Source organism: Protopterus annectens, chromosome 17.part0 (assembly GCF_019279795.1).
Source record: "Protopterus annectens isolate FY-2018-M chromosome 17.part0, PAN1.0, whole genome shotgun sequence".
NCBI lineage: Eukaryota > Metazoa > Chordata > Ceratodontiformes > Protopteridae > Protopterus > Protopterus annectens.
In genome coordinates this window covers 509,595,833-509,617,829 of record NC_056751.1, presented here as the reverse complement: position 1 = coordinate 509,617,829, position 21,997 = coordinate 509,595,833, and the positions used below count along the sequence as shown (strand labels likewise).

The window sequence follows — 21,997 nt, the reverse complement described above, 5'->3', positions numbered from 1 at the left end:
TTTATCAATATTTTGTAAAGATTTGGAATACTGTTTCCCATGTCAGTCATTATATATGATTTCATATATGTATTTCGTAAATTTAGGTATTTCTTTAAATGAAGAGTTGTTAATTATTCTGCTTAAATCTTGTGAATATGATGGAATACTCTGTAAAGTTAGCCAGTCTTCTTGTGGAATTTTGTATGTTGCTTTTATTACTTGCATATCTAAAACTTTTAGTTCTTTGATACATTTGAGCCAGCAAACAAATCCTTTCTATTCCTAGGAATTAATAATTTCTCTATATGTTTTATGTGGAAAGTTATTTGTGACTATAAATGGTATTATAAGATCAAACCAGATTTTTAAATCTGTATTTGCATTAATAATTTTCCTAAATGAGTCATTTAATCATATGAGTTTTTAGTGGGTTTAGTTATGTTATCTTGCATGCTAATACATAATATGTGCCATGGCAAATTTTTATCTGTTATTTGAAATTTTTTTTGTAAATCAAATTAATTTATTGATATTACAGTTAGTAATTCTTTCCAGTTTGCAGAGTAATTTGGACTTATCCAGTCTGAGATTGTTTTAGATATTGATGCTTTTATATATGTTTCTATATCAGGAAAGTTTAATCCTCCCTGTTTCCATAGTCTGATATGATGTATTAAAGCTATTCTGTTTCTTTTGGGAAACCATAAAAATTTTATTAGGCATGAATTTATTTCTTTAAGTATATTCCTTTCTGGTAATAGTCGTATTGCCAAGGCTATATATAGGATCTTGGGCAGTAAAACCATTTTTATTAACTGTAGTCCATCTTCAAATGTTAATATTATTTTGTTCCATTGTTCAACAGAGATTTTAATTGTATTGATAATATTATTGTAGTTTTTTGAGACTAATTCATTATTATCCTTGCATAACTCAATTCCTAGATATTTTAAGGTAGATTCTTGTTTCCCTATGACGTGATCCTCCTTAGTCTGCAGTTCTTTTTTTTTATTTAAAAATAAAAAATTTGATTTTGATTTATTGAAATGGAGTCCTGAAGTCATGTGAAATTTGTCAATTAATATTCTTTTAATGTCTCTTTTGTATTAGATAATGTTAGTAATATGTCATCAGCAAATAGCATTACTTTAGAATCATATTGTTCATAAACATCTATTTCTTTGATTTTTATATTGTTATGAATTGAATCTGCCAATATTTCAATAGCCAGAGCAAATAGAATCGGTGACATCCTTGTTTAGTGCCTTTTGTTATATGTATAGATTCAGAGGTAAGTACCTAACTTGACATATGCTAAGTTATTTGAATATATATTCTTTAGGAGATGAGCAAAGGATGCAGGAAATTCAAATAGCATTAAGATTTTAAACAAATAGTCCCAATTTAGGGAATCAAAGGCTTTCTCTATATCCAAGCCAATTCTGAGTGTTTCTTTATTTTCTTTACTAACATAATCTATAAGAGAAATTATCATTTTAACATTGTCATGTGTGTGCCTGTGATATATAAATCCAGTTTGATCATTATTTATTGTTTTGGATAATATTGTCATAAATATCTTATAGTCATTATTTAATAATGATGTAGGTCTATATGAGGTACAGAGGTTTGGGGATTTGTTTTCCTTTAGGATTGGTGTGATTAAGGAACATCACCAACAGGGTGGTATTAAAGCTTGTGACTGAATTTCTAATAGAGTTTTATGGAAGATAGATAGTATCTTTGAAGGAAAAAGTTTATATATTTTCATAATTATGCCATCTATACCTGGAGCTTTATTATTTTTACCCTCATTTATTGTATCTGTAATTTCTTTGTAGGATATGGGTGCTTTCAGATCTAGTTTTAATTTTCTGGTATTTTTTATATTAGAACATTTTTCATCTTGATTTAATTGATATGTATATTTTCTTTTTACAAATGCTCCATATAGTGATTTCTGTAGGCATCGCGAATATCACCTATATCCAAGGCATTTTCCCTTTCTTTTCATGGAAGATACTTTTAATGTTATTAGCTTTTGATTGTGTTTTATTTGGGAGAAGTGGCCAAGGTATTCATTTTTAGTTTTTGTAAATATAAACTAGTTTTATGTGTTAGAATTTTGTTGCATTTATTGTTTAATACTTCTTCCTTTTTCATCTCCAAATTATTTTGATTTTTTTCAGCTTTTACTGACAAAAGTTTGGATTGTAGATCTAATAATTCAGATTCCCATTCTCTGATTTTTTTTTTAAATACCAAGTTAGGGTTTTAACATATATGTAAACTTTTAATGAGTCCCATATCATTATTTTATTTATCTCTGTGGTATAATTAATATCTAAGAAGAACTGTAATTCAGATAGTAACCAGGGTTTGAACTCTTTAGTTACATATGCTGGAATTCTGCAGTTAAAGATTAATGGTTTGTACCCATTTTGAAGTTTTAGTATCAATGAATTGTGATCTGAAAAGGAGCAGGGAGTGATTGAGAAGTTAATGACTTTAGAGTGTAAGTCATGGGCAGCAAATATGTTTTATCTATTCTAGTTTGGGTACCAAATCTGTGATCTTGATGGGAAAACAACAGAGATTTATATTCTTTAAATGTGAAAGTATCTACAAGAGGAAATTATTCTACCCACTTGTTTAAAGCTTTTGATACACCAGATATATGCAGCGGTCTTTTATTTGTAGTTTCAGAAATATCAGATATACAGTTAAAATCTCCTCCTAATATTAAGTTGCCTTTATAATTATTGGAAATGAAATCCAAGTGTTTTTAACAGTTCCTGTTCCAATGCCTGGGAACCAGTATAGATTAGCTTGGGTCCATATTCTGTTATTGTATTTAACTATTACTAATGCCATAAGGCCTTCTTTATCTTCATACTTATAAATGATTTCTGGATTAATCACATTTGTTTTCCATAATTGTTACCCCTTTATCTTTGTCTTATACGTGGATTGCACCAATATCATATATTCCTTAGGATTCCATTTGTAATTGTCATTTGTTTTGAAATGAGTTTCTTGAAGGAAGAAAATTTGTGCATTCTTCAGTATTAAATATTTCAGTAGATTTGATCTCTTGCTAGGATTGTTTAAGGCAGTGGTATTTAAAGATAATGAAGTTAAATCCATCTTAGGTTATTTAGACTATGTATTTTTTGTTTTATTGTGTCTATTAAACATTTTCCTCTGATAACTGTAAAGTATATGTTTGCGCTTTTAAAGGAAATTATCAGTTTTATACGAGTGTTTACCAATAAAGTAATGTTTTGGTCAGGCATACTAAAGATATTTTTGTGAAATAAATTTAAATTAATAAATGTTAACAAAACTAAGATCCACACTAGCCATGGAATGAAAATCATTCCTAATCTGATGGATAAACCTAGGTCCATCAGATTATCACTCATACCTTGACAATCCAGAACATCTGAGCTCCATAAATTGAATTATCATCTGGAGAATATTTGTAATAGGAATAAGCAATATTTATATTATTTTGAATAGATATAGTACTATTGTTGATTAGACAGAATTCTAATACAGTATAAATGTCTACTTATTGTATAAGCAATTAATATTTACATGATAGATGAGAAGCAATTCAGTCATAGTAAAGTAGGATGTATCATATATAAAATCTCAGTAAAAGATTATAGCGTACAGTTATTTGACATATTCACCCTTATTGATGAAGTCTTTCAAAACGTATTACTTAATATAAATAGATGGTGATAATAACAATGTATTTTGCTGGATATATCAGAAGTTATATTTCATTGTTTGCCAGCATTTAAGTAATCACTTTGTTTGTTGCTAACTTACTTAAAGCATTGAGTTGGTTTTATGTGAACATTGATGAAAGTTAGTGCATTTTAATTATCAGTGCATCCCTCTACCCCCATTTCCTACACATAAGGATTTTCATATCGGTCATTTCTCAGTATAAAATGAGTGAAATTATAGGTTAAAAACAACAAATTCACTTATTGTGATTAATGATTACAAATTCCCTTTCCATATTCATAAATTTCCATTTTATGGCATATACTGAAAGTTTTTAGATTTAAATGGCAATGTTCTATTTTGTATAATCAGCAAAGGTTAAACTGAGTGATTATTGTCAATTTAATTATATTTGTTCAGAATGTGATAAATTCTGTGACATTCCTAGTTCAGGCTTTTATTGTTTCCCTTGAACAACTTTGTCTATTTGTTGTCATGTATAAAACATTAGTTACTTTGGTAACTGCTAAAGTATTATGTATGGTCACGATGGGTTACAAAACCACAATTCAAGTTAAAGCAATTATATGACTTGTTATGCACATTTACTTACATGAGAAAATCATCATGCTTCCCATTGATGTTCAATATAGTGTACGTTATTTATGACAAGTTAAAACAGTAGTGTTGTTATACAGAAGCCCGTGTTATTAAACTGAGTGTCTATTGTCACATTAATACTATTTGTTCAGAATATGATTGTTACATTCTGTGCCATTTCAAGTTCAGGCTTCTATTGTTTCTCTTGAACAACTTTGTCAGTTTGATGTCCTGTATAAAACATTAGTTACCTTGGTAACCGCTTAAGTATTATATATGGTCAAGATGGGTTACAAAAACTTTAATTCAGTTTAAAGAAATTACATGACTTATGCATATTTACTTATACTACTGCAAAGGGTACTGCACAAGACCAAGTGCTCTTAGTCTTTCACAATAACTCAGACTTCCACTCTTATGTAAGTCCTTAATGTGTTTGGACCAAAATACATTTTAAATACAAAATTGCGCTTATTATTTATTTATTTTTATCAAGAATCAACTTAATGAGCTAAACAAATTTTTGGGAGACCATCAATATGTGTACATGTGGTTTAAAACAACCCTTTTATTATATTTAAAAAAAAAAAAAAAAAAAAAAAAAAAAATAACATTGCTGAGATTCATCTCAGAGGCTCCTCAGAGCTGTTAAGCATTATCGTCACTCTGTCTCAGTTACCATAGCAACCTTGGGACCGTCTGTTTCTGTTAGTGTGTTTGTGTACTGCATACCAGAGACTCATGATGCACCTGAAGCAAAGCTTCATTTCACTGCAACTTTAAGCCTAAATTCCCTCCCTTTCAGCGAGGCAGCACTCAGGAAAAGAATGGAGCGCAAACCGATCAAAAAAATACTCTCAACAAGCCGCCATAACAAGAGATAACACATTCTTCCAGCCTTCCCACCTCTCACTCAGCAGATGTATAAACAAACTATTCTCTTGCAAAATATCCCAAATCACAGTTTTATCTACCCCCTCCCCCTGGATCCAGGCTAAAACACCAAATTTCTCTTCCTAATACACAAGCATCAGTAAACCTCGATCACAAGCCCGTAACCCACAGCTTTCTGGAGACGAAAACGGCAACATACAACAGCTGCATCCACACACACCATGTCAGGCTTAATCAAGCAGCACTCAAAGCTGCGATACCTTCCATAATTTATATTAACTATGTTTTGACAGAATAATAATGACATTTGTACTAGCTGCCAGACATGGCTGCATCCACGCACACCATGTCAGGATTGATCAAACAGCACTCATAGCTGTGATACCTGCCATAACTGATATGAACTATATTTAGACAGAATAATGATGACGTGAACTAAGAGCTTGCTATTATTATTTAACCAAGGATATTCATGACATTTCTAAATCATATTTTAACTGAAGAAGGCATTGGTCTCCATGACAGCATTTTTTTTAAAAACACTCTTGTTACTTCATTATATATGATGTTAATTTGTTACATTTGAGTCTGAACTCTGATGAATTGTAACTTGCTGAATTAGTTAATTAATTACTTAAATTATTATAAGTAAAATCAATGAAAAATGAACAAGATAAGTAATCATTGAGTTCAGGCAGGGGAATAAAAACTTCTGTGTTTGTATTGTATGTTGCTTTCTTTGGCTTATATGTAATGTAAATAGTAACCCATCTTGACCTACCTTTGTTTGTGAAGAATTATTGGACTCTGAACATTCTGAATAAATCATTACTGTTTCTCAGTTGTTTAAGAAACCCTCCTTTTTTAAAATAAAAACAGATGACAAGTGATGTACCATATCAGTTGATACTTTGAGAGATGTAGTGGTAAGAGTTATTTTTTTGGGACAGCTATCTTGGAATCAGTTTTTTTTGTTTCTTCTTCTTTCTAGCATCAGTCCAAGGATTTGTTTTTTTTTATTCTTTTAAGAGTAGGGACCATCCATTCTATTTCTTCTGGGATAGACACTATGTTGTTTTTGATGAGTATAGTAGCTTCATCAAAGTCATTATAGGTTATCATCTCATTGGCAAAAAGTATTTTTATCTTGGCTGGAAAGGCCAGCTGTGTTTTAATGTTTTGTTTCAGCAGTTTTATTATTGGCCAGACTTTTTTCCTTTGTTCTAGTATTCTGGAAGAATAATCATTGCCAAACCTTATCAGGTTTTGATTGTATTTTAAGGGTGATTTTCTCCAACCAGATTTTAATATTAGTTCCTTGTCCAGAAATGAAAGAAATTTTATAACTATGGCTCTAGGTGGAGTATTTGAGTTAGAAACAGGTTTCCTCAGTGCTCTGTGCGACCTTTCAATTCCAAATGAAAGTCCCTCTTTCAAGTCTAAAAATGCAGGACTCCAGGTTAAGAATGAAAGAATGTCTTCACCTTCAGTGTTTTCAGCCAGACCAAGGATCCTTATGTTTCTACTTTCCCTGTTTTCTAAGTTATCTATTTTGTTAAGCAGCCATATATTCTGTTTAAGCAAAAATTCTGTTTGGAATTCTTCCTCTTTGAGTCTCCCTTCAATGGCATTTAGAGAAGTCTCTATATTTGTTATTTTTGTATGGTGTTGCTGTAATAGTTGCTTAAGAGTATGTCTGTTTTTGAGAATTTAATTTGAGGTTTTCTGAGTAATTTTTAAAGCCTTCTATCTTCAAAGATTGTTCCTGTAAGGTAGATGTCATCAATTGTAGTTCTTTTTTCAATGCAGCATCTTGATAAGAATTCCTTCAGTTGTTCATATTCAATGACTCAGTATATCTCCAAGTTACTTGACAGGAACATTTTTGTATATCTCCACCAAAATTGATATTTATGTGGTTTTGTAATTTTATAGATTTTTGATGTTTTAAACTTGAAAATAATACAATTTTCCTATATTACTATACTAGTTTATGGAGCTCTCAAAATTCACTGCTCTCAGTTGGCCATCTAGGCTCCATCCCCAATTTTTTTTATTTTTGATTGTAAGGAAAATTATGAATATGTAAAAATATATTTATATACCTGTATATTTTTGTACATTTGTAAGTATGTAAATATGTTGTAAATAAGAGTTATTTTTGTATATAAATAAAGGATAACTACTCTTTTTGATAAGTGCTGTGGAATCCTTTGCATCCACCCGAGCTACCACCAACTGAAGCAGTTGGGGCCTCGGTTTAACATCTCATTCAAAGGATAACACACCTAGGAGTACAGCACCCCCTTATATTGCACTGCAGTGTCAGGAATCGATCTACCATGTGTAGGAGCAGAACCCATAGCCTTCTGCACCAAAGGTGTGTCTACTACCTGTCGTGCCACTGACAGTGATTGAGTACTTATCTTTTTCTATCAATTTAAAAGTAGTGTAAACTAAAGACATATTTTTTGTGGAAAAATTGTTTATTTTTCCATTGTTTGGGCTACCATAGTGTTTTTAAGTGGATTTTCTTCTTTTTTTCTGTAAAAATAGTAGCTTTTGTGGGCTGGTAGTTTCACCAGTATTTGCTGCTTATTCAACAAAAAAGAGGCACCATTTTTGGCTTGACCTTGGACAGATTGCTGGTCCAGTATTTGGCAATTCTTCCAGCTGCAAAAAGAAAAAACTTAAGTAAACAGCTTTTGTCATTGCACCAGACTAGCATTTTGCCTCAACAGCAGGTGGGTAACTCTGCTGTGGTCATTTGTTGTACATCAGACCACTCATGTTTTTACCTCCTGATCCCTCTGGTTTAGCACCTACAGCCACTATGGACTGGGGGTTAGCCATGTCCTTTGCATCTGTTGGAGTCCTCTGAGTAAGCAAATGAGAGCCACTCTTGTCAGTCCTGGGAAAAGGAGCAGGGAAGGTTTCCCTGTTGTATCAGAATGCTGTGCCCATCCCCAGGGAAGCACCATCTACCATTAGTAACACAGGTTGCCCATTTTTCCTGTCAAAACAAAACAGAAAACCAAGCATGTATCTTCTCCTCCTGAAATTTCTTTGGATAAGGAGTAGTTTACTGGGCTGACTCCGGGTTTAATTCAGGCTATTGATCCGTTTTAAGTAGTTTCTGCTAAAAAAAAAAAAAAAGGATTTCTCTCTTCTTGAAGAGGTTCGAGATTCTGAATTTGAACCAGAAGATATAGAGATGGATTCATGATTTTGTCCTCAGATTTCTGATTCAGACTCAGAGGAGAGTCCAGTTTCTGGTTCTCCCTGTGGGGGGTTCTTTTTCTGTGAGATTATTGCTAGAATGACCCAGTGCTGTCAGTGAGAGAACACTTGAGATTTCTCAGTCCCTCAGAAAATACTATGAGTCATTTCAGAAGGATTTTCTAAACTCTACACCTATTCCTCCTAATCTGTCTGCTTTAGAGGATGTGTGTCTTACTGCCTGAAGTTTTTACTGTTAGTCAGCCAGCGGTCCCTAAAAAGGCAGATGGGATGTATAAAATTCCTCTCATCATTTTATACACTCTTCCCAAACCTGACCCAGTAATTATAGCTGTAGTTGACTCTTGTGCTACTAAGCACTTAGTTAATTCCAATACTATGGGAAAATTATTGATAGGAATGGGGAAGAAAGTGTATACTTGTGCATCTTGGATTTTCAGAATTTTCACTTATCAGGCTCTTATATTAAAGTTTGTTCTGACAAATTGTGAAAGTATGAAGAATGTTTTATCTACAGTTTCTTCTTGTAAACAAAAATCTGCTTTAAATAACTTGGATCTGATGTCCTTTTCATTCTTCCTCACTGATAGGTATTGGATCTGACCCTCTGATATGACTCTGCCGCATTTTCAAGACTTGGATCCTAGTCTCGAGTTCCTCCCTCTACCCATAATGCACCACACCATCCCCAACTCCTCAAATCTTATTTGCTGCCGTACAGCCAAGATCCAGATCCCTGGATTCCAGCATGAGTGCATTTTTTTCTTACAATTTTCAAAGTTTAATATTGTAGTTCTGTTTACCTGGTCTGTCTTAGATAGTCTCTCCTTCCTCCCTTCATTCATCTCTCTTAGTGTCCACAGGTGTTAGGGTGTTCATTTTGTTCTTCATGTATTTTTCTTTACCTTTTCCCTCCTAAGTGCCTAGGCACTTCTTGTATTCCCATTACAAAAACTTTTTTTTTTTTTTATTAGTAGCTTACTTACTGTTAGCATTTGGCTGTATTGTTGTTGAATAGCACAAGGTGGTGTTTTTTCTGGGTTAACCTGTGTGTGTATGTTAATTATGTTGGAGGGACCTTTGGGTTTTAAGAGATGCACTTCTTGTGGGCACAAGATCCCTCAGTCCGATGCTCATAAGAAATGTGTCTATTGCCTGGGTCCCAAACAACTAAAGTCAGCATGTGAAATCTTTGCCTCCTTTAATCCCAGGGCCATATCTGATAGGAAAAGCTAACTGATTCATAAAGGTTTGCTTGCCTACCTCTTCCTGTTATCCTGGGGCTCAACCCCCCTCAAAATCGACCTGCTCTGATGGGCCTAAGAAGAGAGATCTGCTAGAGTCTCCAAGGACTTCCTCTGTACCTCCTCAGAAACTCGCAAATACATTGGATCCAACACCCACTGATCTGAGGCCATCTTCCTCTCTCTCGGATCCACTGACCTCTATGGATCCGAAAAGATGATATTCCCTGTTTGGATTCTCAGATACCTTCAGATCCAACAGGGTGATCACAATTGCCAATTTTCCTCCTCCTTTGGCTTCAGTGTCAGATCTCAAGCCCTTGGATCGAAAGTCTAAGAGCCAAATGCCAGAGAATTTGAGGACAGTTTCACCAACGCTGCCAGAGAAATTATTTCAGACACCATCAAAACATTCACAACCTGCTTCCTCAGCCTTGTCCAGATCTTCTAGGACCTTGACGGAGGTCAATGTTAGTAGGATGATGCGGAGATTCCTCAAGGCTCAGATCCAGATGGGGGTCTTACCAGCTTTGTCCCTTCTCGGATCCGTGAATGCACTGGCCCAGGTCATTCAGAGTCATTCTCTGATCCAATCCGTATTTTATGCCCCAGGATACCAGAGAGAGTCAGCGGTGAATCTGGGGAGGCCTTCTTCCTCGACTTAGATGAATTTCTGATTAGCCCTGCTCCGATTTCATCAGCTCAGAGCTGGCGTCAGATCTGAGATGTCTGCATGCGTTCCTCTTGGTGCCTTGGCCCTCAACAGCTTGGGTCTGATTCTTTCTGGAGGCAGCAGTCTGGGGTTGGCCCCGTCCTTTCCCCCTTTAAGTTCCTTGGCTCTGAGGGAGTTTGGAGGTTTTTTTCTGGGTCTGTCGACTTTCCAGGTTGTAGAAAGGGACTTCTCTTTACAAGGAGACACATTTCACATCTCTGATCCTCCCCTTCGTCCTTATTGGGTCTGAGCACTGAGCCCATCATTCCTGCTCTAGGTCAGCCTACCCTGGGTAGCCTTCATGCTCTTTCTCCTGAGGAATTCCTGTCTTCTTCCAACACCTCTCCTGAACACACCACAGCGGAGGTTCCGTGGAATATGATTTGCAAAAAGAGGCACATAAGACTCCCCAATGGAGTCCATCACTGAAGACACCAATTTGATGAAAGAAAAGGATCCCCTTGATAGCCAGCTGATGACGCCTCCTTTGGAGACATCCTGGAAATCCTTAGAAGAGTTGCTGGTCTGCACAACCTCCTCCTTCTGAAGAGTCTGTATTCTTGGAGCCTTTTGGAGTGGACCCATCTACATCCTGGGTGACCCCTCCCACCCAGGTGGGTGAACTTATTGACCTAGTTTCCTGCCAGGCCTGGAAGGAACTGGACATTGTCGAGCCTATTTCCAAGCATCCAGATATTCCTAGTCCACCCAGTAGATGGAACACATTGCAGCAAGGGTGTCCCAGTTGATGCTGCTGCTGTTGCAGCAGCCACAAAAAAGGAGCTAACCGAGCAGAGCTCCTCAGTCCATCCACTGAACAGGGAGACCAGAGCGATGGACAGATTCAGAAAGCGAATCTACTCCTCGGCCAGATTCACACTGAGGTCATTAAACTGCTTGTCACACTTTACTCACTTGCAAAGAGATTTGATCAAGGAGCTCTCAAATTCTCTTGCTGAGACCATGTCAGCGGAGGACCTCAAAAAGGTCTCTCCCCAACTGGCCACTGTATCATCCATTGCTAATTCCTCGATGAGGTTGATTTCTCATACAGCGAAAGATATGTCTGAGGCATAGCCGTAAGGAGACCTGCCTGGAAGAGACTATGTGACTTTACAGAACCCTTTTGTTAATGCCCCCTTTGATGCTTCCTCATTGTTTGGGCCATCAGTGAAAGAAATGCTTATCCACAGTGAGCAGGAAGGAAGGAAGGAAAAACCCTATCTGCCATGGGGATCAAGTTTTCTACTCCTCCAAGGACCTTTTCCAGAAACAAGCAAGGAGGGAAGAAAACTTGGTTTTGGAAGTCTTAGGGACCTTTTCAGGATCCACTCGGGGATACCTCCCCCAGATGCAGAGGAGGAGGATTCAACAGTAGACACTCCCTCGGAGGCAGAGGGGTTTACAGAACCAGGTCTTCAGAGACTCCTCCTCTGAGAGGCCCTATCAGCATTCCTGAAGTGCTGCCTGGCTGTCCACCTCTGGAGGCAGTCGAGGATCATGTTTCCCTGCACCTAGATGCCTGGACGAATTTTACAAAATACTTGGGTGCAAAGTATAATATCCAGAGGTTATTACATTCCCATTTCCCTTCACCTGGGAAATCCAGGAGGAAACTCCTCAACGTTCCACCTATCTCTTCATTAAAAAAGGAAACAAAAGACAAAACATCTCTCCTCCTTCAGAAAGCCTGCCTGATTGGCAAGCATTCTCTCAAAGCTTATTTAATGTATTTATGGCCCTTAGGCCTTCTATGCCTACTTCCCCTCTGGCTGATCCTCCAGTTATCAGTCTTAGGCCTCAGACAGTAGCTCCTCATCCTCGTGATGCTGAGGACTCTTCAGATTTCTCTGCAGAGGACTGCCTTTCCTATGCCTCTCAGATGCCTTCCATGAGAAGGATTGTGCTGAGGCAGACTCCCCAGCAGAGGACCTCACCTTTGGTGAAACCATCTCTAAAATGAGAGAATTTTTAAATGGGATTCCACTGAAATGTCCGAGGTCCAAAAGAGGTATTATGAACTCTTACAAATGGATACCCCTTCACATTCTGCCATCTCTCCAATCTTACCAGCCTTTTTGGACACCTTCAATGCATGCTCTCAAAACCCTGATTCTCAACCACCAGTCCCTAGAACTGGTTCTATAAGGTCCCAAAAGGAGTCACATTTCTGATTAAATACCCAGTTGCAGACCCTGGCATGGCTTCAGTCTCTGCAGACAAATCTTCCAGATTACTTCCCTATACCTCTCTCCTTCCCAATGTTAAGGGACAGTAAGACCATGGAACACATTGGTAAAAAAGTACACACTTCTGCCACCTTGGCCTTTAGGGCGATTAACTATCAGACACACGTCAAAGTATGCACTGCCCTTTTGACCCAGGTTTCTAAACTTTTGGCTGATCTCCCAGACGCACCTTCTAAGTCTAAAATATCTAGCCTTATCTCCTTGTTCTCTGAAGTGACAAGGCACTCTATCAGATGCAGCTATGATGCTGCAGAGGCCTCAGCCAGAACTGCAGCTTCTGCCTCAATGCTTAGAAGGTATTCTTGGCTGAGACTCCAACCCCTTCCTGATGATGTCAGGGCTCAACTTCTGGATCCACCCCTGGACAATTTTGCCCTTTCTGGGGTTAAAGTGGCAGAACTTTTCAAAACACTTCAGCAAAAAGGGAAGGAATTACAAGACTTAAAAAATTTGTTTGTTTCTCCAGTCCCTAAATTCCATAGGAATTATCCCACCAAGGCACAGTTCATCAGGAAACATTCTGTTCCTACCCCTCATTCTAGGAGCAAAAAGAACTCCAGGAAACAGCAGCCTCCTTCCAGGCCTGCCCAAACTCCAGTTCAGAAACTTAAGTTTCTGGACAGGACAACTTGGTTTTCCCTTCACTCCCTCTGAATTCCTTTACGCTATCCCAAAGACTCCATCGCTGTGTTACCATTTGGCAAAACATTACCTCAGACAAGTGGGTCTTGTCTGTTATAGAAAAGGGTTACTTCATGACTTGGGTCATTCCTCCCTCCTTAAGGGGCATCTCGCAACCACAGAAAGACCAGCTTCCCCTTTTCCAGACAATCTTAGACAGCCTCCTCTCTCAAGGGACTATTCAACCTATCCCTCTGTCAGAAAAGGGAAAGGGCTTTTACTTAAGACTTTTCCTAATCCCAAGGAAAGATGGCCTATGGAGACCCATCCTGGATCTCTCACCTCAACCTCTTTCTACAAGTACCCACTTTTCACATGCTTACTCTCGACTCTTTTTTTTTCCTCTGCTAATGCTTCAGGCATTCCTGGCCACTTTGGACATCAAAGATGCTTACCTACATATCCCCATAAGGCCCAACTACAGGATGTATTTACATTTCTCTGGGTTCCTCACATTTTCAGATGTTCATCGTGTTTCACTGTTGCAGTCATTCCAGAGGTTTGCTACTTGGTCCTCTTTACATATTTTTACAAAGCACTATAAGCTTGATTCCGATTCTGTCTAGATCGATCATGCTTTGCTAGGATCATTTTCCAGGGGCTGCTGGACTCTTCCACCTTCCAAATATAGTTAACAATGTTAGGCTACCCATATAGCTAAGGCTACTGCAGCAGTGATGAGTGTGAAGAACATAATACAGTTGTGTAAGGTGAACTTCCCATATCAGTAGATATTGGAATGATCATTGCTGCAGTAGCCCCTCCCTTCCTCCATCCCCCTTGTTTTTTGGTGTGCTTTTTATGGGAGGGTGTGGACATTTATTTTTTGTTGTTCCTAGCATTGTCCTTTCATGACTTAGCCTCCCTCTCTCTGCTGGCAGGAAAGCTATGATGGGCTTTACCCCCAAACGTTTCTTTTAGTCAGCTCAGCTTGAGCTGTCTGACAGTTTCAGCACGAGGAAAGTGCCTTGATGCTTTGTACGATGAACAGCTGCTATATTCTTGGCAGGATATAACCCATACTGCTAAGGTTACTACAGCAGTGATCATTTGAACATCTAATGTTATGGTAAGTTCAACTTGCACAACTGTACCTTACTTACCAGCAGTGCCACACAATGCCAAGTTCCCCTTCTTAATTTTATTCTCTTCCAGGTTTGGTCATAAACTGTTGAGTGAGAATTTGACAGCTTCAGGAATGAGATTTCCACTGCATTCTTTTGTATTGTAACATTTCTTATTGTACTCCATGTCCTAGTGTTCACTGATTCCATAGTGAAAACATCACTGTAGTCATTTTTATGCTGCTTTTTCCATTTTTCAACTTTCATATTTAATGTTTTTTAAGTGTATAGTGATTCTTAGTTTCCTATACAAGTAGCCTTTCCACACCACTGATTGAGTCCGATTCAGGAACAATTTTATTCAGTAATGCTGGATCCTGTAGAGCCCTCATAACATTGCTTTGTTTTTATTTCAGCTCAGGGTAATCTTACATGAATATATTAAAATATAGAAAAATATATAAAAATACTTTTTCAGTAGCGTGAACATGTAGGATAATATGAATCTTGCTTTTTATACATGGTTGTTGAAAATATTGCATGTAACTCACTTTATTTTAGGGAGCTCCGAATCTTGTTTTGTTGACGTAGCACTTTTATTTCTTGTAGGTTATGTGCAGGGAATGAGTGACCTGTTGTCTCCAATCCTCTTCGTTATGCAAAATGAGGTAGAAGCATTCTGGTGCCTTGCAGGTTTTATGGAGTTGGTGGTGAGTAATAATCTGCGCACCTTTTAAAAAAATGTTCTTTGTATTCCTACCCCAATCAAATGTTCAGTACAGGGGTGAAGTAGTAATGCATTTTAAGAAAAAAGTATTCCATGCTCAGCCTGGTTTAATGCTGCTAAGACTGCTGCTGCTAGATGGTATAAGGTGTGTTTATTATTGTAAAATGTCTTTAGTCATTGGTAAAAACATAGAGAATTATGATTGGGTTTACGATTATAAGCAGCTTGTTATGTGTCCGAGGCATGTATGTCAAGAAATTAACTTCAAGAATGTGAATTTCTAGATAACCATGTTGGGAGCTCATAACAGGGAGAATTAGGATCAGAAAGACCAAATCAAAATTCTTATAGTGCGTAACCCTCTTCCTTGTACTACAAAAGTTATAAAAAGAAATGTAGGTGCAACAAATGTTTTACAGCTTTGAAAGCTATAATGCACTTACTGCTGCTTCATAGAGAACAGCTACCGGAAGAAATTGCTAACCTGCTAGCTGACAGATTTGGTGCAAACATCAAACCCCCCCCCCATCCCCACCAGCCATACCCCAAAGCATACCTGACACCAGTCCTCTGCCAAGTATCTCTAGAGGTCAGGTCATGTCTGTGCTCCAAGGTAAAAAACATGGCCTCAATGGGACCTGATAACATCCCAGGTTGCTTATTCAGCAATCTAAGACAAGACGTAGCAAACCCACTTGGGGTTCTCTTTAACCATAGCCTGAGAACTGTTTGTTCCAGCAGAGTGGAGAACAGCAACAGTAATCCCCTTGCACAAAGGAGTGCCGTCAACCAACCCTGGGAACTATAGACACATAAGTCTAACCAGCCTCATCTGCAAGGCCATAAAAAAAAATCATCAGGGACCTTATCAGCAAGGACATAGGCGACCTTCGAACTCTAGCTCCAACGCAGTTTGGCTTCATTAAGGGTAGATCGTGCTTATTAAACCTAGTAGACTTCTGTGAGAAAGTCACCAAAGCCCAGGATGAAGATAAGACAGTGCATACTACTTGTCTTGACCTTGCCAAGGCTTTCGACATAATCCCCACCTCAGGTATCATTGAGAAACCCTTACATCACTAGATGGGTAGCCAGTTGGATCACCAATAGAATACATACTGTCAAAGTTGGTGAATCCACCTCTGCCAGTAGACCCATCACCAGTGGCATAACCATAAGGATCTGTGCTGGGCCCTTTACTGTTTCAAATCTTTTTCTCGGAAGTACAGGCTAAAGTAGACAGCTTTTGGCTTACCAAGTTTGACGAAATTGGGTGCAATCACTGAGTCCCCCAGTGATGTTAACATATTACAGACAGGGCTAACAAGGACAAATAACTAGCGCTAAAGCCATGGTCTAAAACAAAATGGAAAAAAGTGCATTATTATTCCCTTTTGCAAAGCAGAACTCCCTGCTAATTACATTATTGACATCACCCCCCTAAGTTCAAACCTAGTGGTGCAAGATCTGGGAACACAGGTAGATAGCAATCTGAACTTCGACCACCAAGTTTCCACGGAGGTAAGGAAAGCCTTCTACATTGCGTATCTCGTAAGTAAGGGCATCACATCCAGGTGTAAGTATGTTATAACTCCACTGTATTCAACCCTTATCAGACCATTAATAGAGTACAATACTCCCATCTCCATGTACCTCACCAGACACCTGCAGCAGCGAGAGAGACCACAGAGGTTTCTCACAAAGAAAATACAGGGCCTCCAGACCAAGACTTATGTGGATAGACCAAAAGCCATGTCACTGTACTGTGCATCATATAGGCTGCAGGGAGATGACATGCCTGACCTATAGGGCAGTCTCTGACCCTGCCCTGATGGATATGGTGCACATCAGCAAGTCAAATGTCACAAGAATCACTCACTGTAGGAAATTTAACCTATCTTGTGACATTAACAAAATGTGCTGGAGAGACAGTTATATGTCCCAGAGACTACTGCTACTCTGGAATAAACTTCCAACAAACATGAAGCAGAGGTCCTCACTGACCCTATTCAAGCACAACCTGGACAAATGGATGAGAGACTGCAAGTTCACCTTGGGGGTGGCACCCATGTCCATCATCACAGGCTCGGTCGGCGAATTACATCCATCTAACCAAGGACAGTTGAGGCAACTCGGGATTAACATGGCTAGGCTTGCAAGGGCTCTAGGGCTTCTGCTAACCTAGTAACCTCCTGTGAACCACAGAGCAGTGGCAGGAAGCTAGAAAGCTTTAAAACAAGTTGAAACAATGGCCAAAAAGGAAAGGCTAAACGATGAGCTTAATATTTTAAAGTTTTTTTTCTGTTCTTTCTGCTGGTCTGTGGTGATCGATGGAAGCTGCAAGTACAGTAGTACAAGTCTTGTGCTTAACAGTGGTGAGGGATGTTCAATAAAAGCTTGTTAAGCACCTTTCTCATATCAGTAAAATTCTTAACAATCCTGTCTTTTCTCGGATTTTGGAACATAATCAAGGTGTTCCATGCAGTACAGAGTACTTAGTAATATGTCTGGTTGCCCCAATTCTTTTCTGCTTTCCCTGCCATATTAAGGTTTCTGGCCTGTGGTGCCCTTGGGATTTATTCCAGGTTTATTATTGTCCTTTGCCAGACTTCTGCATTTTTTAATGCAGCCATCCTGCATTTACAGGCTTTATTCAGCAAACGTTTTTTCTTATTAGCATATTTAGTTATCTGCATCAGGTCCTTTACGGCAATGATGCATCACTGTATGAGAAGGGGTGTCCCATTAAGATTTCCTATGTCATTCATCCATGCATCCTTGTCAGTTTTGTCATCATTTTCCCTTTCAAATTCACTATATGTAAAACCTTTACATTGGCTTTGTAAATAATTTTGAGTCTGCATTCCGTAGCAGAAAGATCAAGCTCTTTTGGTATGCTAGCTGGTACATGGATGTGACTGGCACTATGAGTGTGGAGTTCCCGTAAGCAATCTAATAATGAAGAAAACATTTTGATTTAATTGGTGTCCCATTCATAAATCCTACCTGCCTTGTGGTAATTCCATGCTGGGATAGACTTCCTGCTTGGCAAACGTGAATTTGATTAAAGTGAGTGTAGAAAATATATAGCCAGACATAACATTTAAGTGTGAGTAACAGCTGAAAAATGTGAACGTTGGAGTCTGAGTAGTTAACTATTAGCTTGGTGCTGTGAATCCTAGTGACATTCAGCAAGGTTTTTATCCTGGTGATTTTATGGTCATTTAATGGGATTCTCAAAAGAATACCATAACTACAGCCATTTGCAAAAGTGGTTACCACGTGGAGATTCTGACCAATTGTGGCTTTCTATAGGACACTTAAAAAACTGGAGTTCTGTAAGCCATAGTTGGGTAAGTCAACACAGGAAAAAAACTACACAGATGTAACCTAGACCCTGTAAGTCCATAAAGCACCTGTTGTGGTAAAGACCAAGTTTGATCTGAAATTAAAATAAACTGTCTTAATAGATGGGTCTGGATCTTTTTATATTTGTGTGATTTATTCTTCTGTCATGACAGGAGATGGAGTGAGTGTTTGAGGAATATCAGGCCTACTAAAGTCTGAGCTCCACAAAATCATTACAAATGGCCAGATTCAAACAGTGTTATCAGCTGAAGGTGATGGAATAGTCCATGTCATCTGTAATAAATAGATGCAGATTTGTCAGACAGGAATATCGTGCTGATGGCATGGCTTTGTAGTACAGAGGGATAAAGCCCTGACTGTGACCAAAATGGTCTAAGATTGATTAGCAGCTAAAGTGCAGAAAGAGCATGGTGGGAGAGTGTATGAGTAAGTGGGTAGTGCTATAATCACGTACATGAGGGTTCCAGAGAGGAAAAAAGCCAGAACATCCAGGACATTAAATCAATTGCAGAACACCTCCTTTATTTACATGATATTGCTTTCCTTGCCCACAAAAGTGTACACACAAACACAGTTGCCCCACCTCAAAAAAAAAAAAAAAAAAAGCACAAACACACTACAGAATCAGACGCACTGCATTTTGTCTTTAATTTTTTTTTTTTTTTTTTTGGAAAGAAATGTTTTGAAGATGCGGGCACACTGAAAACAGTCTTTTGTTATTTATACTGTCTGTACGTAGACCATGACAGCTTAGCTGTAGAAGAATCCTGGGCATCCAGAAATACTCCAAGATAGCCGATAAAGAAGTCATCAACCCCAGTTTTCCCATTTTCTACATTGGGTTGACGTGTGAACATCAACTTTCACCACCTTTCTCAATTCAGTGCTACTCTCCTACCATCTTTTAGTTAATACTGTCTATGTTCCAGGACTTTGAACCATCACAGGACTGCCCAAATCATCTTTCTTGGGACCTTGTGTCCTTTCTCAAAGTCTAGAAATGTCCAGTTGGACACTCTCCTCACCTCTAGTATCTGCTGCATTATCTGTTTCACTTTAAGCATTGGGTCACTAATACTGCATTATGGTCTGAATCTGAACTGCTTATGTCCTATCTTACATTCTACTACTTTATATATTCCTTTATCAGTCACCCTCTCCTGCATTTTCATGCAGTGTGACAGGTGTTTGATAACTCTGTGATGCCCCCAGTTGTGAATACCCCATTTGCTTGTGACACTGGCACTAGAATGTTTTATTCTCCAGTCATTTGGGATGCACCTTTCTCTCCATACCACTATCACTACTCTCAGAAGCCATTTCTCCCTTAACTTGCCAAAGGTCTTGATCTTATCTGCCATTACCTCATCTGAGCCTACTGCTATTTCTGTCTTCATTTTTCCTAGTGTTGTTCTTTCTTCTATGATTGGCTGTTCATCTTTCATTGTAGGCTGCGTCTGAGTCAGTACAGCCTGTGAGGTATCTTCTTAATTCACGAGCTCCAGCAAGTACTCCTCCCATCTGCCTTTGATGTTCTGTGTACTGGTGGACAGGTTGTTGCTGGCATCCCTTATGAATGATGCCTCTTGATTATCTTGTTTATCTTTGCCTTTGCCTTGCAGTCTGGTAGAGTTTCTTTGTGCCACCTGCTGATGAGTCACTTTACATAAACGTATCGAGTGCCTTTGATGTCTTGCTCTTTTACATTGCGACTCCTGTCTTAGTCACTTTGTTAGCCATCTTGTATTCCTTCTTAGTCTGGTCTGGCTTTTCTATCTCCTGCATTCCTTTTTTTGATAACTTACTGGACTTCTGCATTCTGCCACCAGCTTTCCTTATGTATCCTATTTCTATATCTGTCAGTAAAGAAAGCAGTAACACCAAACATATGTTTTTATCGGGTCTATATTATAACATCGAAGTGTCAAAGCTTCGAATGTTATAACATCGAACCCAAAACCATGAAAGCTGAAAACCCCAAAGACTGAGAACAGCGATTTTTTTCCCTGGGAAAAAAATCACTGTTCCAGTACAAAACATACAAACACTACAAACTATTTCTAATGTGGGGGGCTGTGCCCCCAACACCCCACCTACTTAAATATACCAACTCAGAGATCGCACCACAGTGGAGGAAATAGCAAAGCTGTGGAAACGGCCCACTGAATTCTTTCCCTGGGAAAGAATTCGATGTTCTGTGGCTTTGATATTGTCAGTCTTCGAGATTTCCGGTTGGATGTTATAACATTCGTAGTTTTGACACTTCGATGTTATAATATAGACCCGTTTTATCACATATCTAACTAGACTGAAATATTGGCTACCAGTGGAGGTTAATGTTTTTGTCTATCCAGACAAAACGAATAATTTCTTAAGCCAGATTAATGTTTCACCATCTGATGACTCTCTGAATTGATAGCTGTTGAAAGGTACACTTTTGATGGTTAGGAAAACAAGATGTCCTTCTATGTCAGTGTTGCGGTATTTTTCACCTTAGGGATCTCCAGCCAAGGGCAGCCCAACGACTGGCCAGTGTACCACAAATGCCAGCTCTTATATGTGCTGTCTGCATACAGTATAGGGCATAAAGGTGATATGTAGACGCAAGCACTCAGAATTTATTTGCCTCCAGTCTGAACGCCTTTCTGCTGTGCTGGTTACCAAGTGTTTTTTTTTCAGTAAGTGCCCTATTTGGGGTTTCTTCTCTTCTTTTTCTTATTGTTAGTTATCGTGTTCATGTCATTCAGAAAGGGAAAATGTCAGTATAGGAGGCAGATTCCCCATAAAGACCATTGTGACCATTGTCTTTTTTGTATGGGTCATATGCAGTGTTCTATCTGCTATGCATTTGTACCTAAGACTGTCATTGCCTCTTCTTTTTCTCCATATACCTGGAGAACCAGCATCAAGTTTTGGCTTTGGGTGCTGTGGTAAAATCCTCCTGTCCCGAGAGCCAGCCATCTGCCAAGAAAAAGGTAAAAATAAAAAGTCAGGCCTGATCTGGCTGCTCTCCAGCCTTCCCCGGACATCTCTCTAGAAGCTGGTGAAAGCCCTGAAGACCGGCCATCTAGTGCTTGTTATGGATTCCTCTGTCACGAACCCATCTGAGGCCAGCATGAATCCCACTTCTCACATGTCCTCTGAGGCTTTTTAAACATCTGCACCTGACGTTGAGAGGGAACCTGGGCTGTTAATGTGCAAGGAACTGAGGGGGATTCGTCAGATTTTAGTGAGGTAGGAGAGGAGATTCCAACAACTATTAGTGAGCCGCATCAGGAGTCTGTCCCTCCAAGGGTGTGTTGAGTAGATGTCCTGCAGAAGAAAAAACAAAAGACAAAGCACATTTCCCCTGTTGTGAATTATCCCAAATGTGAATGGCAGGATTTCCTCAGTGTTTATTTAATGCTTTGACTGTGAAGCCACCTCAAGGGGTCCCTGTTCCTGTTCCACCCCTTCTCTTCTATTCTAGTCAAGAGACCTATGGAATTGGTTTC

The 21,997-nt window shown here is 38.5% G+C and overlaps 1 protein-coding gene and 1 pseudogene across 1 annotated transcript in view; one reads left to right on the top strand and one right to left on the bottom strand.

Moving 5' to 3' along the window:
• The window catches only part of LOC122791833, a 44,808-nt pseudogene extending 30,134 nt beyond the window's left edge, over positions 1-14,674 (bottom strand).
• TBC1D17 (TBC1 domain family member 17) overlaps positions 1-21,997 on the top strand; it is a 1,580,308-nt gene that overhangs the window by 1,130,447 nt on the left and 427,864 nt on the right. The window contains exon 12 of the mRNA XM_044059599.1: positions 15,017-15,117. Coding sequence (XP_043915534.1) covers positions 15,017-15,117 — 101 coding nt within the window. The remainder of the gene's footprint in view (positions 1-15,016; positions 15,118-21,997) is intronic.